This window comes from Urtica dioica, chromosome 4 (assembly GCF_054948205.1).
Source record: "Urtica dioica subsp. dioica isolate 48M chromosome 4, U.dioica_male_clone48M_v1_H2, whole genome shotgun sequence".
Lineage (NCBI taxonomy): Eukaryota > Viridiplantae > Streptophyta > Magnoliopsida > Rosales > Urticaceae > Urtica > Urtica dioica.
In genome coordinates this window covers 2,468,986-2,485,323 of record NC_142759.1, presented here as the reverse complement: position 1 = coordinate 2,485,323, position 16,338 = coordinate 2,468,986, and the positions used below count along the sequence as shown (strand labels likewise).

The 16,338-nt window shown below is 32.5% G+C and overlaps 2 protein-coding genes across 2 annotated transcripts; one reads left to right on the top strand and one right to left on the bottom strand.

Moving 5' to 3' along the window:
• Positions 1-5,017: 5,017 nt before the first annotated feature.
• LOC149399229 (UDP-rhamnose/UDP-galactose transporter 6-like) lies at positions 5,018-8,219 on the bottom strand. The gene is made up of 5 exons (XM_089612657.1): positions 8,027-8,219; positions 7,284-7,468; positions 6,994-7,194; positions 6,348-6,509; positions 5,018-5,969 (listed from the first exon to the last, which is right to left on the bottom strand). Exons 1-5 carry the CDS (start codon positions 8,154-8,156, stop codon positions 5,640-5,642), a joined length of 1,008 nt encoding a protein of 335 aa, XP_089468783.1. The 5' UTR covers positions 8,157-8,219; the 3' UTR covers positions 5,018-5,639.
• Positions 8,220-9,368: 1,149 nt separating this feature from the next.
• On the top strand, positions 9,369-13,006 carry LOC149399228 (uncharacterized). Its single transcript, XM_089613370.1, has 3 exons — positions 9,369-9,743; positions 11,476-11,556; positions 12,469-13,006. Exons 1-3 carry the CDS (start codon positions 9,585-9,587, stop codon positions 12,811-12,813), a joined length of 585 nt encoding a protein of 194 aa, XP_089469496.1. The 5' UTR covers positions 9,369-9,584; the 3' UTR covers positions 12,814-13,006.
• The last annotated feature ends 3,332 nt before the right edge of the window (positions 13,007-16,338 follow it).

Genomic DNA, 16,338 nt, shown 5'->3' with positions numbered 1-16,338 from the left:
TCATAGAAATTTAGCATATTAATAACTATATATATTTACAAATACTTTTTCCGTTTGCTTTTCCCCAATAGTATATAACTGTACAAGATCAAATCATGCCAATATTTTGTTTGCAAACGTAGCACTCCAGTTCAAAAGTGACAAACTATAATTTGTTTGTGTGTGTACAGTGTATTTTAAAAAAGAAGGGTAGTTATTGTTTTTGTGGGTAATATGTAGAATGTGTGTATTCAGTTAATTCATATTTTGTCCAAACTCCAAACTATACACAATCTTATGAGCTATCTAAACTTGAGATTCTCAAGCTGTATTATTTCTTCATAATTTTTTTTTGTTTGATTGGATAAAGAGATATACGGAATTACCCTTAATAAAACGGAAACCCTCTTAAAATTGGTATACAAAACGAAAGAGACGTGAAACTATATTCAACCAAAACATTTAGATTATTTTAAGTTAATATTTAATCTTTTTTAGATATAGGAAATTTCTTTTTCACCCAACAATACATATTTTTAGATGGAAATTGCATGTAATAATTTTTTTTAAAAAACTAATCGCGAAAATAGCTTGTCTGTAATTTCTATCGCTCATTTTTCTTGAGATCTATAGATTTTTTTTGTATTTAACTTTGTTTATTGTTTACAATGACATTTATATAAGAACAATAATCTCAAATAAATAACTTTTTTTTAGTTCAAAACACAATATTTTTATAATGATTAAAACAATAATTATCTAAAAAATGTTGCACTTTAAAACAATATTATTCCCGTTGTTTTTCATATTTTAAGAAGGTCAACATATTTGTTGTGCTTCCTGTAAAAAAAAAAAAAAATTGTGCCTTTGATATGAAAGGTCTCAAATTATCAGAAGCACCAAACTCTACTTAACTTTATTAAATTGTGAAAAAATTGGCCATAAGAAACAAGTATAAGTAATAAGAGCAACATTTAGAGGCTAAAATCATGGAAACAAATAACAAAATAATTTTTTTTTGTTTAGCAAAAGGTCACACAAATTAAGGAGCAAGATATGCAGAGTTTAATTTTGGAAGTCAATAAAACAGGTTAATGATTAAACAAATAAGAAATGTGTTCTGTATTCAAACTGTCCACCGAAATATTAGGCAAGAGTGATTAAGAGATGTGAGACAAAATCAAAGATGTACATAGAAAACTGGGGCCCAAAAGGCAGCTGTATTTTATTGTGTACCAAACTTTTGGCATTATCAGAAGTCTCTCTCTACGCAAGTTTTTGTACATAATTAATATGAAATCGATATTTATTACAAAATTCACCTTGAAATTTATTACACATGTGCCAGACTATAACACACATTAACTGTAAAAAAGCATTATTTACAGATGCTATGTATCACTTTCATACTGTCCCAAAGACAGCCAGTTATATTAAAATCATGTACGTTATCTAAGAGTATCTCCAATCTAAAATTTTATAAATGTAATTTTTCACACTTTAAAATGCAATTTATTTCACTTCAAACAATATTTCATCTCCAATCCAATACTCTATTGTTTACACAAAAAATCATAACTTATATTTTCTCTAATATTTTAATAATTTTAATTTTCTAATTATGAATTATAGTCCATATATATTTAACTTAGAGAAAAGTATGAAAATAACTAACTTCAACGTTTGACATAGCCAATGTTTGATAAATTTTAGCTAATAACCACTTTCAGACGTAAATCTTAGGTAGATAGTCAACGTTTGGTATATGAAAGTAGCTATTAACCTAAAATTTACGTCTGAAAGTTGCTATTTACCTAAAATTTATCAAACGTTAGCTATTTAGCGATGTCAAACGTTTAAATTAGCTATTTTTTAATGGACTATTTAAATTATATATTTTGTATTAAATTATTCTATATAATTTCATACATATTATATAAATTTAAAATAATTATGTGATTCTCCAGTAAATACAAAGTGAATTTTTTTTTGTAATTTAAAATATTTTCAATGACGAGCAACCGTATATTAGTAAATACTAGATGTTGTTTATGTCTATCTTTATTACAATTTGTAATTGACTCTGTAATGTATTATGTTTCTGAAATTCTGATTAGTTGCAATGGCAAGATGTCGCACACAATGTGTTGACAATGTGTCCGACAACTTGCTTGAACACAGATATGGATAAACAACAAAAAGTGCAGTAAACAAAGTACACAGGATATGGTTACCCAGTTCAATAAAACCTAGAGACTATTACTACCAGTGATCACCTAGACAGGGACTCCCCCTGAATTTGAGCTCCGTCTCAATTCCACTCTTCGAGCAACCTCCTGGCTCGGATGACCTTCAGTCTTCAGTTGTACGTGAACCTTCAATCACGAAAAGCACAAGAACCCAACTCTCACATACACTCAATCTGTGGAAAAGTGTTTGAGAGAATACACCACTTAAAACCAAAACACACAGCCTCCCAGTCCGCCGATCTTGCACGTCTAAGAGCTCTGAGTGTTTGATCAAAAAATGTCAAGGCTGCTAAGGGAGAGCATACGGCTTTTATAGCAGCTGGACAATCCTGGAAGATATCTCGGGTTTCCTTACCCGGCCTCATGCGAATATCACAAAGTAAAGACTCCATCAAAGTAAATATTCGTGCAATGAAGATAGCAGCGGAGGATATCTTGCAATGAAGGCTCCAGCGAGGCAGATATCTTGTAATGAAGACAGCAGCGAGGCAATAACTCTGCAATAAGTCGCCAGCGAAGCAAACTGACGAAACTGGAAACTTGCCTGAAATACTGTCTGCACACATGATGAAAGATGTCAATCCAGAAGATGAAACATAACACCCGACATCTTTCCATCCCACTTGCACTAAAAAATAAAGCCAACAAAACAACGTAACAACAGTTTCAACAATTTATCCTTTTGTAATTTATATACATGCTATGTACTTTAATGATTTTTTTATCAATGTTCATACCTAGAATTATAAAATGATTTTGTTATTAAAATATAATGTTCATACCAAATTGTAATTTATATATATGTCAAATAATATAATGTTCATACCAAATTGTAATTTATGTTTATGTCATGTACATATAATTTAAGGTATTTTAATATTATTAAAATTCTACGTAGAGTGAAATGGATAAAAAAAATTATATTTGGAGTTTTTTTATTCACTTTCACTGTGTAATAAAATGAGAAATAAAGTTGGATCGAAGGATATCTATTTTATTTTGTAACTTATCAAGTCGGAGTGAGTTGGAGATGATTTAAAGAAATCGATAGACTTTTCAACGTCCATAAAAACAATGATTGTTCGGTAAATATTAGCCCAACTCTCAATATTGGATATTCAAATAAAATGTGCAATCAAAGCATCAAACGTAATAGTAGAACTGTAGAAGCGGATACTTTAAAGTGAAAAAAAAATTAATATTAATGTTGGCATGTTTGCATGAATGACTTTGACCTATTATTTGCAATGTTGGATCTTCAAATATTTTTCAAAAACTATGATTTCCAAGTTAAAACAGAAATAAAATCCACGAAGTTCTTATATTATTGATCGGAAAATTATCTCAGCGATCCCAATTATTGTGCTTAAAGAGACTTGAACCTAAAATAGAAGATCACAAAATCGTCCTTACCACTATATCAATCACAGCGATTAACATTTTTAATTAACCTGCATTCTAAATTTTTATTGTATGACACAGAGCCAATTTTTATATGTGAAATTTTGGTTACATTAGGTTAATCAATTACCAATTAAATTACCCAAAACTAACAAAATAATTGATTTGTGTGTGTGTGTGTGTTAATTTTGCCTAAAAATTAACCGAAATAATCTTGATCGGTTAAAAAATCCAAATAAAAAATAAATCTGTTAACCAAAACTTATATTTTAGGCAGGGCGCAGGAGTATGTTTGCTACCTAGCTTTGGTTTTCAAAAGTATTTTGGTTTGAAGACTTTTTAAGTTTTTCAGTCACTTTTTATATATAAATCCAATTTATGCAAGTTTTTAGCCATAATTCTTCAAATGTCTTGAACTATTGGATAAGACACTCCATAAAATTTTCAAATTTTACATAGACTTCATTCGATTTTTGAAGATGTTAATGTTCAGAATATATCACATTTTCAAAGGTTACATAATTTTAAAAAATTCAAAATTTTTTCCCATTATTCTAAATGAAATTGTAAAAAAAATTAAAAACAATAAAAAGGTTAAATTAAATCATAAGGGATTTAAATGAGCTATACGACTAACTCTCTTTTAAATGAAAGATTAAGTTTGAAATGAAGATATTGGAGATAATTTCTGCCGCATCTATATAGTACGGTACGGTCTCTAATTTTTTGTTTTTAAGTCCTACATTTTTTTTAAGTCTTACATTGACATAAATTATCATCATTCCTAGATTTTAAGTTCTACATTGACCTGAAGCCTTGGAATGTCAAGCTCATACGGCGAGAAAATCTCCCTAACGAATTAGGCCCAATATCATTTCTTTTGGGTGGAAACTATCTGACGGTGTTGTTTTTGAACAAATAGTAAGAATAACGTTATTAAAGTTTTTATTACAAAATTAGTGTTTTTCAAGTTGTAAATAGTTATTTTTCTGGAAGTTAATAGATTTTTTTTTTATAAAAAATTGTTAATGTCTAGGGCTCTATCTAATTTTATAGATATATAGATTTTTTAGATGGGGTCTAATTTTATAGATTTAGAACAGTCAAAATGTCAAATGTTGCACTTTTAAGACAGTAAAATTTTTATTTTATTTTTAATACGAGATCTTGGCCTCCTAATTTTGTAGTGTGAAGTCTTCTGGCATCATCTCACTATCTGATGATCAATTTGGCACGTCAACTTCATTTCAAATCAAAAGTAATTAAAAGTTAATGAATTTACAACTGCTTTAATCAATGTAATTACGAGTAAGGCAAATATTTTAGGTTGTTGAAGTGTGACAAATATTTTAATACATTCAAAAGGATATTCTAGTTATACCGTCGAATAAAATATGAAGCTTTGCAGCACCTTTTATAAGAATTTATAAAGTACACATACAGTACAAAATTGTATATATAAATACATACATTGTCCTTTTCTGAAATAATAATTTGGTATCAATTTATTTACTCCACATCACTGCAGACCCCACAAAATGCTCGAACAATTTATGGGTTAAATAAATAAACCTTGATACGAAGAGAACTAGTAAACATTTGGCTTCTCTCAAATTTTGTTCCTCAAAGATGAGAGTAAAAGTAAAAGTACAAGTTATATATATATATAAAAAAAAAAAGAGCTTAAAATTACGTAGCTGAAATGAGGCAAGGGGTTGCAGTTGCACTGGAGCTGATACTGAAATAAATTACTATGAAAAATAATGTCAAATAGCGTACATTTTGCATCAGCTTTTTTTTTTTTTTTTTTTTTTTTTTTAATATCAATCAACTCAATTACCTATTAAAAATTGTGAGCGCATAAAAATGAATTAAACAAAGACAAAAAAAATGTAATAAATTTAAAGAGGCCCCTCCACGTAATGTCCAAGGAATTCCTTGTATTTTTAACTGATCTAAATTTTGCTCAACTTATTTTCTCTTCTTCCTTGAGTTATCTTTTTCTTTTTTCTATACCTTTTCGTCGGCATCGGATGATTCCAATAACCCGTCATGCTTTTGGCCTTTCGTGCTCGGGAGCGAATAGCTGCGCCGCTCTTTCCCTCCGGGCTTTGACGAGGCGTTCCCGTACCAGACCATTCCCATGATCGCGATGATCATACCCAAGACCACGTGAAGATTGAGGCCTTCTTTTCCGAAGAATATGAACCCTAGGATCAAGACGAGGATCGTCTTCATGTGGCCGAGGACTTGGAAAGACACAGCTGTGAATCTTCCTATGCAGATGAACTGACTCAGGTTGGTCCCGACCGCGATGGTGCAAGACAGGGCGATAAATAACTGCAACACAACACGGAAACGAGAGGCAAACAGATCAGTGAGTCATGGCGAAATATAAAAATTATATATATATATATATATATATATATATTTACAAATATATTCCCTTTGAGTATTAGGCGAGTGATAAGAAGCTTTGACATGCTCTATCTCAATTTACTAATACTTGGACTTTGTACGTCAACTTGGTTTTCAAAGTATTTAAGAAAAACCGTCCTTTGAAGAGTAAATGAACACATTACAGTGCAAGACACAATGGTTGCGACATTTTGAGTTCAGAAAAGGATCTTTCAGGACGACAAATATTATCCCATAAGAATTGAAGTAATGGGGTTTTGGAAAATTTATATATGATATTAGGGGGAAAAAAGGCGTTACCACAGGCGTTAGAGAGTAAGCGTATTCATTGACTCTTTTAGCTGTCAACCAGTAGTCCACAAAAGGCCCTAATACCAGCAGTGACGCGGCTTGTACAGGAGCGGTGTGCCCTAATAAGTTGAATGACCCGAGAGAGTACTTCCGTTGAAGATAATGAACATACTGCATAGATAGACCAAAGATCAGCAAATGAATCACTAAAATCAGGAATAGCTAAGATGCGATGCAAAATGAATGGAAACTAGCTCAGCTCGACAACCAAACTTCTACAGTTTAAAAAATGCTAAATTAACTTTAATTTCCCTTAATAACTCGAATAACTCAAAGATAAAGCAAATTGAGGTTTAAACCTACCAAATGAAACTTAGAAACACGTGGGGATAGTGAAGCCAAACTCATGATGTATAAGAAGGGTATGTTTTGGATTATCTTGATAATAGGATTAACCGCTGTATATTTGGGGACTGGCCTAGTGCAACTTAAGATGTAATTTGTGCTCTTCTTGCTGTTATTTCTCAAGAGTTTTCCATTTAATAAATATGTTTCTCCTAAAAAAGAATTGGTATACAAGAGAAATATTTCGCGTATCATGCTCTCAAATGTTTAGGTAAAATCGTTAGTAAGACAACGGTAAAGGGTCACTTACATATTGCTGAAGGGCAGTGCTCCAAACTGCCACTAGAGCAGCGATAAAACCCTTTCCATTCACGCTCACATCAGTTACAGTACACACTGCAACTCCAAGGAGGACCAATAATATGCTCAGCTTTGTGTCCCTTGAATACCGAACATGGTCAAAGACAACTTCCAGAAAACACGATACCGGGATCATACTCAGCTTTGCGATCTGTGATCAGAATATAAAGGTGTAAATGCCACCGGTAGAATTTGAGGATAAGAACAGAAAGGAAAATAGAAACTTATTGCTAAGCCGACCTGATAAAATCCCACGGAGTTCCACATCAAGCTCACATTCATTCCAACAATGGAGAAATTCGCAAACAAAACAAATTTCAGGAGATCACCCAGCGGAAGATGACTGGGCTGAATATATCCAAGCCACCTTAGAATAAGCGTCAACAAGGTTGTTGTGGCAAAATGTAGGCCTGTCAATGTTGTAGCTGCATTGCATAGAAAAAAAAAAAAAAATTCAAGATTAGTGACTAGTTAATCCTTCTAGAACCCTTCTAGAACATCAGACAACAGTCTCTTCTAGTTAAAATTTATTTTATGAACCCTTAAAAAAAAAAAGAATCTTAAAACAATAGCAATCCCACACTTTACCATCCGGATCTGATCGAGTACAATTTGCGGAAGAATTCATCGTTTGAGTATCTAATTATCTATACTCAGCCAATGAGTATATGAATCCTATATTACTTAGATCCAACACAGTGTTCAACTGTCAATCCATTTCCGCTCTGTAGATCTGTCTCGGAAATGGCCTCCTACGGGAGATCTGACTAGAAATGTGTCATCAAAAGTTTCAAAGGTAGGGAAAAAAAGAAAGCGATACTGAATTGATGTATAAATCTCTTCCAAAATGGTGTTATTCCCTATTACTAGAGTTACACCATAACATGATCTCCAGAGAAACATGGAAAACTGATCGAAGATAAATCTGGAATTCAACAAAACAAGCATAACGATCACAGGCCCTTAGGTCATGAAAAACATACCAAAGCTGAAGCCATACGTAGCCATGAGAGCTTTATTGACTAAGATTATCCCAACGGAGGTCACGACATTGAACATCCATGAAGCTGCATCCAGTGCAGCTTTCTTGTCCGCTTTCCCCGCTGAAGCCATTTCTGCCTATCGCCTCTGTATCAACTCCTCTGTATATGTTCTGATTTGGGAAATTTTGGAATGGAATTCAATTTATTCTACACATTTGGTAAATATATGGAAACTATGTACCATTTGACTAAAATGCCCTTATATATTGATTTTATGTCGTTTTGAGTTAGTTAATTGATTTTAGTTTGGTTTTCAGATAATATAATTTAAATATTTATTTAAAATGAGTCTACGACAAAATAATTATTTGTGATTTACATCTTAGATACAGGAAAGCACATTTTTTCAATAATGACTACAAAAGAGTTGATCTTTATTTTCAGGATATCAAGTAAGTTATGTATTCACTAAAATTAAATTAAATTTTTTAAAAAATTCAATAATTTTGTTGATAATCACTACAGATAGCTTTATTTAAATTATTTTAGTTTCTTAATTTTAATTTTTATATTTTATCAATTCCATTATACTATTTAGAAACATTTATATGTTAAAATTTTAACATAATTTTCATTTGTCAATAAAATAGCTAAAATTAAGACAATATGTCGTGCTATTTGGATGATTATGCTATAATTTTTAGAGAATTTAAGAGGGTAGTTGCATTTCAATTTCTATATTATATTAATATGATAAATGAAATATTAACATTTTTATAAGTTATTGATAATAAAATAAAATATGTGTAGTATAAAATAATTCATTTGGAAGATTATTCATGAATAAATATTAACTTTTTTATATATTAAATATAAGTATTAATTTATACACATCGAAACCATTTTATTCCACATCAACATTTAAGTTCGAACAATTTTAAATGATACCAATAATTTAATATTTTTTCGACACATAAATAAGTTTAATTATTAACCGGACAAATGAATGATTTTTTTTTTTTTTTTTGTTATTGAGATATTTTTTTTGAATTATTAAAAGTCGGCCAAAACCACTTAAGTTACTTAAACTAGTTTAACGAATAACACCTGACCCGAGCGCTAGTGATATACAACAAAACGTGGAAATGTCGTCACCCGATTAATTATTATTATTATTATTATTTTATATATAAAAAATATATTAAATTTTAAGTTTAATTTACAAGAGGGGCTCGATCAACCCAAATGTTCTTTGGCATTGGCTCTACGGCTCCACAAGGCACCAAATTTTATTTATTTTTATTTTGTTTTGCAATATTAATTCTCATCGTCCCTCTCTCTCTACCTCTCTCTGTGCTTTTCCCCTTTATAACCAATCCATTGATTCACATCACCGAAACGTAACAGAAAAATAAAAATAAAAATAAAAAATAAATAAAATCTAATCAACCAGTTGTGTATATCTTTCTCTTTCTTCTTCTCTCACACTCTCTCTGTGAGAGAAGAGAAGAGAAGAGGGGTTTGTGTATTTGTTTGGTTTTCCGAGAAAGTAATAAAAATGGCGAAGAAGAGGAAACCAGAGGCGTCGAGGCTCGACGAGGTCGATCGGACGATGTACACGAGCTTTTGCAGCGCCGCGAACTCTCTGTCGCAGCTCTATTCTCAGGCCGTTAGTCACCAGAGAGTCTCCTTCCAAGCCGGCGAGCGACAGGGCTTGGTTCGTTCCTCTCTCTCTCTAACTTTTATGTTGTTTGGTTGCTTCGATAATTGATTGATGCGATGACCTGATTGAAGCTTTTTCAGCGATTGTTTGCTGGTTTGCTACTGAGATTCTTCAATTATATGTAATTTTTGGGTCGTTGGATTTGAGGATAGGAAATTGAATTGAAAGCTTTGGATTTAGTTTGATATATTGTGATTTTGAAGCAACTTGGTTAGGTTAATTTGGTATGTCATTTTTTGTTTTCCGAGCCTATAGCAGTGGCGGTACTACAATATATTATCTCTTTTGTGCTCACAGCTTGTGATGATAGTGCTTAAATAGTTGAAATTTTAATATTGGGGTTTTCTAGTTTGTGAAAGAATAATGTATGGTTTTTAATTACTGAATTTCACGCATGGGATTGTATTTTCATGTTAATTGACTTCATAACATACATGAGTTTGAACTGAATTAATTTACAGAATATGATAGTTGAGGATTGAGAGAGTGTGGTCTCTTCTCTCTTACTCTTCTTTTATTTTGTTGCTTTGAAAATTGGAGAGAATCGCTTGGTAAGAAAACCTGGTTGAATATGTTTCAATGACTATTTGTTGGTTTTCACTTCAGCTGATTTAGGGGAATATAATTAAATTGAGAGATTGAATATGTTATGATATTTTATGATTTTGAAGCAACTTGGTTACCTTAGGTATATGATTCCTTAATATCAATTTTACGAACCTAATGGAGTGGCAGTACGAAAAGATATATTCTTTTTGTGTTCAGCGAATCGCTCCTTGGTTTTCGGTTGACGTTCTTCAATTTTGTGTATTTTTTTGGCCCTAGAATTTAGGGAAACGAAATTGAATTAAAAGCTTGAATTTAGTTTGACATTTTATGATATTGAAGCAGCTTGATTAGGTTAGGTGTATCCAGTTTTTTTCCGAGCTTATAACCGTGTCAGTACTACAAGATATATTATTTTTATGTTCACTTCTTTATTTCGATAAAAGTAAGTGTATTATATATATTTGAAATATTTACAATTTGCATTGGGGTTTTCTAGTTTATGAAAGAATAATGTGTGGTTTTTATAACTGAATTGAACACTTGGGATTGTGTTTTCAACTGTATTGATTTCCTATTCCTGTGTAACTCTGGATTCATGCATATCTTTTAACATACGAGAGTTTGAACTGAATTAATTGATAAAACATGAAATACTTGAAAAGTTCAGATATATTGTTCACTCTTGTCTAACTTAATCAAGTTGGATTCTGAGGGAGGAAATTATTTGATAATGCTCTGAGGCATTTTCGTCTTTCTGATAAAGAAGGAAAAATTAGACAGAGTGTAGATGGTTGTTCAGGTATTGATAGAAATTGGATAACTTATGATGTTTTTTTTTTTGTTTGTTTGTTAATAGCTACAAGTCTTTGTCGATTTCTCTCTTGTTTTTGTGAGATTTTTTTAAATTTTTTATTATTATATAAAGGGTAATCTTCTTCTCTATTTTCTGCTTCTGAAAATTCTTGGAACATGTTTGAAATCACATGTAAATCAAAGCTTCCGACAAGTTCCGTATAGCTGCAATTCTTAATAACTATTCCCATTTTTATAAATAGTCCATTTAAAGACGTTCGGTTACAACAAATCGAGCATTCTTCGTGTTTTTCTCGACATTGGTCTCCAATAAGATATTCCTCTAGGTCTTTAGAGGTCTAAAATTCCGTTTGTCAATCCACAGGAGAAACTTTATCAATGGATCGTGAGGCAGCAAGAGGAAGGATCAACAGTTTCAACATTTGATATCATTGCCTACTTACAGGTATCTTTGTTTATCTCTGCACCAAAAGATTCACTCTCGCTTGTTTATGGTCGTTTGTTATAATTATTCAGTCTTGGAGGCATCGGTGTCTGTTTATGACATAAAGTGAAACTTATTCATGTCATACTTGGCGTGTGTTTTCCCCAAATCATTATTAGAGACGCATATCGAAATTTTTCATGAACTCTTTGGTCTCAACGTTTGTGACCAAATTGAAACTGCCTGGGCTAGAGTAATTTATTCCGGTACATAAATTGGACTTATTTGCTATTCCGAGGTGTTTCTTTGGAGTGGTATTTGACCCAACATTTGTGAAAAGATACTACTAATATAACTTCGGCTTCTACATTCTCTTACCTGGATAATGCAAATACTGAGAGAGTTCAATAGAACTCTAATCTTCACTTTCACTTTTGAAGAAAGGATTGGTCCTATTGGACACATAGCTGCTGCCTAAATTACATTGTGCAGAACATTTTATCAGTTATTATTTGAATGGTCATTTTAAATTTTTTACGAGGATAAATCTTATTAGTTCACATTTATGCCTTGGTAGATACTAGATACACATAGCGACGAGCACTTGTTTATCTAACTTACTTTATTTTAGTATAAACAAGTCATTAGGGTTATGAGCAGTTATTATTTTCTTTCGTCGTAGAGTAGTGTAATCGAAGAGATTGGTTCACCTCACGAACTTTGAAGTGAGTTCTATCAATAATGTTAGTAAATGTGTGTTTGGAGCTACCTCGGGTGCCATACTTCTGCCCGCCTACACCAAGGAGTTTTTATTTTATTTTATTTTATATATATTTAAGGGTGATTATCACCGAGAGGTCCTGATCAGTTCTAAACTTTCGGGAAAAAAGAATCGTTAGGATTGGTTTCACATAATTGAGTGTGTGTGGGCAGAATGAGCTTGAATGCGGGTCGGAAGAGGCTCCAATGTCCCCCGGGATGGTGCTTCAGCAACAGCACTTGCAAAGCGCGATGCACTCGGCCAATCTAGGCCCAACCGCTCAGGCTGGGCCCGGGCCCGGCAACCGGTGGGCCCACTCCGACCAACAACAACAGCCCAAGAACTCGGTCTTCTCAAACGCCCTATCGAGCCCAGTCCGCCGCAGCCTCCAGCCTTATCACCTCGCTGCCCACGGAAACGGGCCCCGGAGCAGTGCCAACGACACCAATAACGCTCCGATGCCCAACGAGTCCTTGGATATGCACGCAGATAGCCCCGACCGCGGTTTCAATTACTGAATTATGTGGGCCAAAAAGAGTGATGTTGATTGATTGATGAAATTTATGGTGGTGTTGGATTGGTAAAAGCAAAATTGAACTACACGAATCCCAACACTAGTCTTGAAATGCCTATATGTATGTATTGATTGTTATTGCGCTCAAGTTCCCGTATAATATAGTGCTTGCATGGAATGAGAGATATTTTCCATAACTCAAATTGAGTCAAAAGGTCAAACGAAACCAGATAGCCTCATTACAGGATTGGATTGGCTTATTTTCTAGTTGTGCGCAAGAAATGTTGGTTGACTCGCAAAACCGTCTCTCTAGGACTTTTTATTTATTTTGCCTTTAGCTTCTTAGTCCTAGAAGCCCTCGATTTGATGCTAGTCCAAGCACTAGTATTTTGTATATTGTATGAGGAAGCCTGACCCCCCGTTTGAAAGGTTCGACCTCTTCCGGGTCAGACCCATCTGAGGAATCCCGACCCAATCCAGACCGGCCATGATCAAGAAGGCCCAACCCTTCCGCATCGGCCCCAGTGCCCTACTTGGCATGCCTTCCTCGGCCATGACCGCCCCTCATTAGCTCCCCCCGTTTTGGGTCCCAAGACCTATTTGGCGTCATTGGCTCTCTTTTAAATTGCAACCGCTTCCTCAAGTAGATGTGTTACACTTTTGTCATTAGAATTCAAAGTCCAACATCGAAAAACGAAGAATAGGGTGATGAGCTTCAAAGGGTATAAAATTGGGTTCATTGCTTGAATTTGATTCACCCCACTTACTAATGCTTATTACTTTTAAAAAGTTCTACTTAATTTTTCTCAAACAACTTATTTAAAATTTCCCAACTTTCTACAAAATTCTCCATTCCCCTTCGATTTCGCAAGATCCCCTTCGATTGCATTGCCGAAAGTCTGGGAGAAACCATGACGGCAAGTATGTTCTCATTGTGTGAAAATGCTCTAAAGTTTAGTGTATGTACTTATCTTCTCAAATGAGATTGGTCACTGAGGTGATGTATTCATTGGTGTCATTTATTACAAATTTTCGTACGGACTCACCGCCGTAGATAACTCCTCTTTCTTGACAAGACAAAAATGGTGACAATGAGGAATATCACGAGATTTTCAACGGCTGGTTCAGTCGATCAAAATCAATAGTCAATGTCGAACATGTTATAGAGGATTAATGGTGAGAGTACCGTAGTGAGGGTTAGTAAATACATTATATGCTTATTGGGTATATATGTTGGTGCAAAAGCTAGGGTTCTCATGTGATTAATTGTTACTGTATTGCTAATAGCTGTCAATGAAATAGTAACAACAATATTTGAGTTAAAAAATTTATTTTAGAAATTATATTATGAAGTCGTTAATTGAAATTTTCTTCACATATATACTCATATTAGTGTTCAACTAATCCCATGGTTAATTGTTAAAACAACCTAATCCCATTGTTGATTTTATTGAGTGTTTTGGTAAATTTTATTAAATCATTCATAGTTTATGTATTAACTTCTATCAAAATTGAATTGAAGAGAATACTTGAGTTGTTTTTTTTTTTTTTTTTTTTTTTAAAAAAAAAACAATTAATTTTTGTTTAATAATAAGCTGAAAGTGTATTTTCGGAAGATATTAAATTCCAAGCTGAAAAAAGATAAGTATTAACCTTGGCTATAAATTTAACATAAACAAAACTTATAGATTATTTAAATTGTCCCTTAAAAATAGGTTAATGATGTACGAATCTCTTTGCACTATTAGAAGCATATATTATTAAAAAACTTCACAACTTAATATCAATATATACGTAACCCTTTTTTTTTTTTTTTTTTACGTTGAAATCATTGTATTTTTAGGCAATGTTTTATTAATAATTAAATATTAACCACCAAAAGTATTAGAGATTTATAAACAACTAGCCTACTTATAGAGGAGACTTTTAAATTATAGCCCAACTATCTATTTATTTAGGGAAATAGCCCATATTTTTCATACTTCCAAAATTGCCCTTGGTTTCATAAAACTTCGTTCTTATTTGTTTGTTAATTCTAGATTTTTTCCAGTTATTCATCATCGGATTTGAATCATGGAATCGTTCGCCAAATCGGAGACACGTATTTGTTTTTTTCGAATGGTAAATAATATTTACTATCGGATGGCCCGACTGTAAATATTATTTACCATCAAAATTATCCTGCGATTTGCAACCAGAATATTCGACAACTCATTTGGAATAGTAGGATCATCGATTTCGTAGATGTTCTTCTATTGTTCTTATATTATCTGTTCGTTTAGGTTAGTCATTTAATCCTTCTTAGTTTATGTTTGTCTAGTGTAGGTGTTTAGGTTCTTTAGTTTCTTACAACTTCGTTCTTATTTGGTTGTTGATTCCAAATTTTTTCCAGTTATTAATCATCAGATTTGAATCATGGAATCGTTCGTCAAATCGGAGACAAGTATTTTGTTTTTTCGAATGGTAAATAATATTTACTATCGGATGGTCCGATAGTAAATATTATTTACTATCAGATGGTCCGATAGTAAATATTATTTACTATCGGATGGCCCGATAGTAAATATTATTTACCATTCGAAAAAACATATTTTATAGTTCATCTAACAGAGAATTGATCGGAGATGCGGGGGAGGGTTTTGATTATGGGTGTTCTATGGGTTAAATCGAATTGGAAATAATATATACTTACCATTTTTTCTAAGTCTGAGAACGGAGACGCTTCGTCGGCTTCGGAAGTGGCAAAATAAAAAATTGGTGGCGGAAAAGGAGGTCGGACGCAATATCGGTGGATTGAGGGATTCGAAATCGACGGAGAGTTCAGAGGCAATATCAGAGGATTGAAGGATTTGGAGTCGGATCCGAAAATTTTGGTGTGTATTTGATGAGGGGTAAGATAGGAATATAAAATTGTTTGGTAGTGGATTTGGCTAGTTACCTAATTTAAGTAATAGTTGGGCTAGAATTTTAAAAGAGGTGGTCAATTTGAGCTAGATACCTAACCGGCCCAAAGTATTAACTGGTAAAAAAAATGTCATTTGACCGATTTTAGTTTTTTAAAAAATAAAAATATTGACTAATTATTATCGATTATAAAAAAAATAATCGACAATAATTACAAGACCTCTTGACTGTGAAGTGACTTATGCGAGAGGGCGATGATTCAATCTGTAGGAAACGTAATGTTGACATTTGAATATTAAATATCATAATTTGTGCTTAAATATTCAATATAATTGATGATATGATATAGGAAAAATATCAACTGTATCCCCGTGTTTAATCTAAATGCGAGATTTATCCCTTCAATTTTTAGAAATATCAGACATATCCCTTCAGTTTACTATAAATGATATACACCTCCCCTAAAAAAATGTTATATTACAAATATCACTATTTTTGTTTATTTACTCCCCAAAATACCCTTAATGAAATAATTTTTTATTTTCTATTCTATATACAAAAAAATTAAATTAATTTTTTTTTTATAAAAAATTAATTATGAGAAATAACCAGAAGCATAAATGTT

Bases quoted from the DNA above. Each gene is read 5' to 3' on its own strand.
- LOC149399229 (XM_089612657.1), bottom strand. From the start codon at position 8,156: ATGGCTTCAGCGGGGAAAGCGGACAAGAAAGCTGCACTGGATGCAGCT. The intron at 7,469-8,026 runs GTATGTTTTTCA...TATGCAATGCAG, and splicing joins TACGTATGGCTTCAGCTTTG to CTACAACATTGACAGGCCTA. The intron at 7,195-7,283 runs GTCGGCTTAGCA...TTCTGATCACAG, and splicing joins ACTCCGTGGGATTTTATCAG to ATCGCAAAGCTGAGTATGAT.
- LOC149399228 (XM_089613370.1), top strand. From the start codon at position 9,585: ATGGCGAAGAAGAGGAAACCAGAGGCGTCGAGGCTCGACGAGGTCGAT. The intron at 9,744-11,475 runs GTTCGTTCCTCT...GTCAATCCACAG, and splicing joins CCGGCGAGCGACAGGGCTTG to GAGAAACTTTATCAATGGAT. The intron at 11,557-12,468 runs GTATCTTTGTTT...GTGTGTGGGCAG, and splicing joins ATATCATTGCCTACTTACAG to AATGAGCTTGAATGCGGGTC.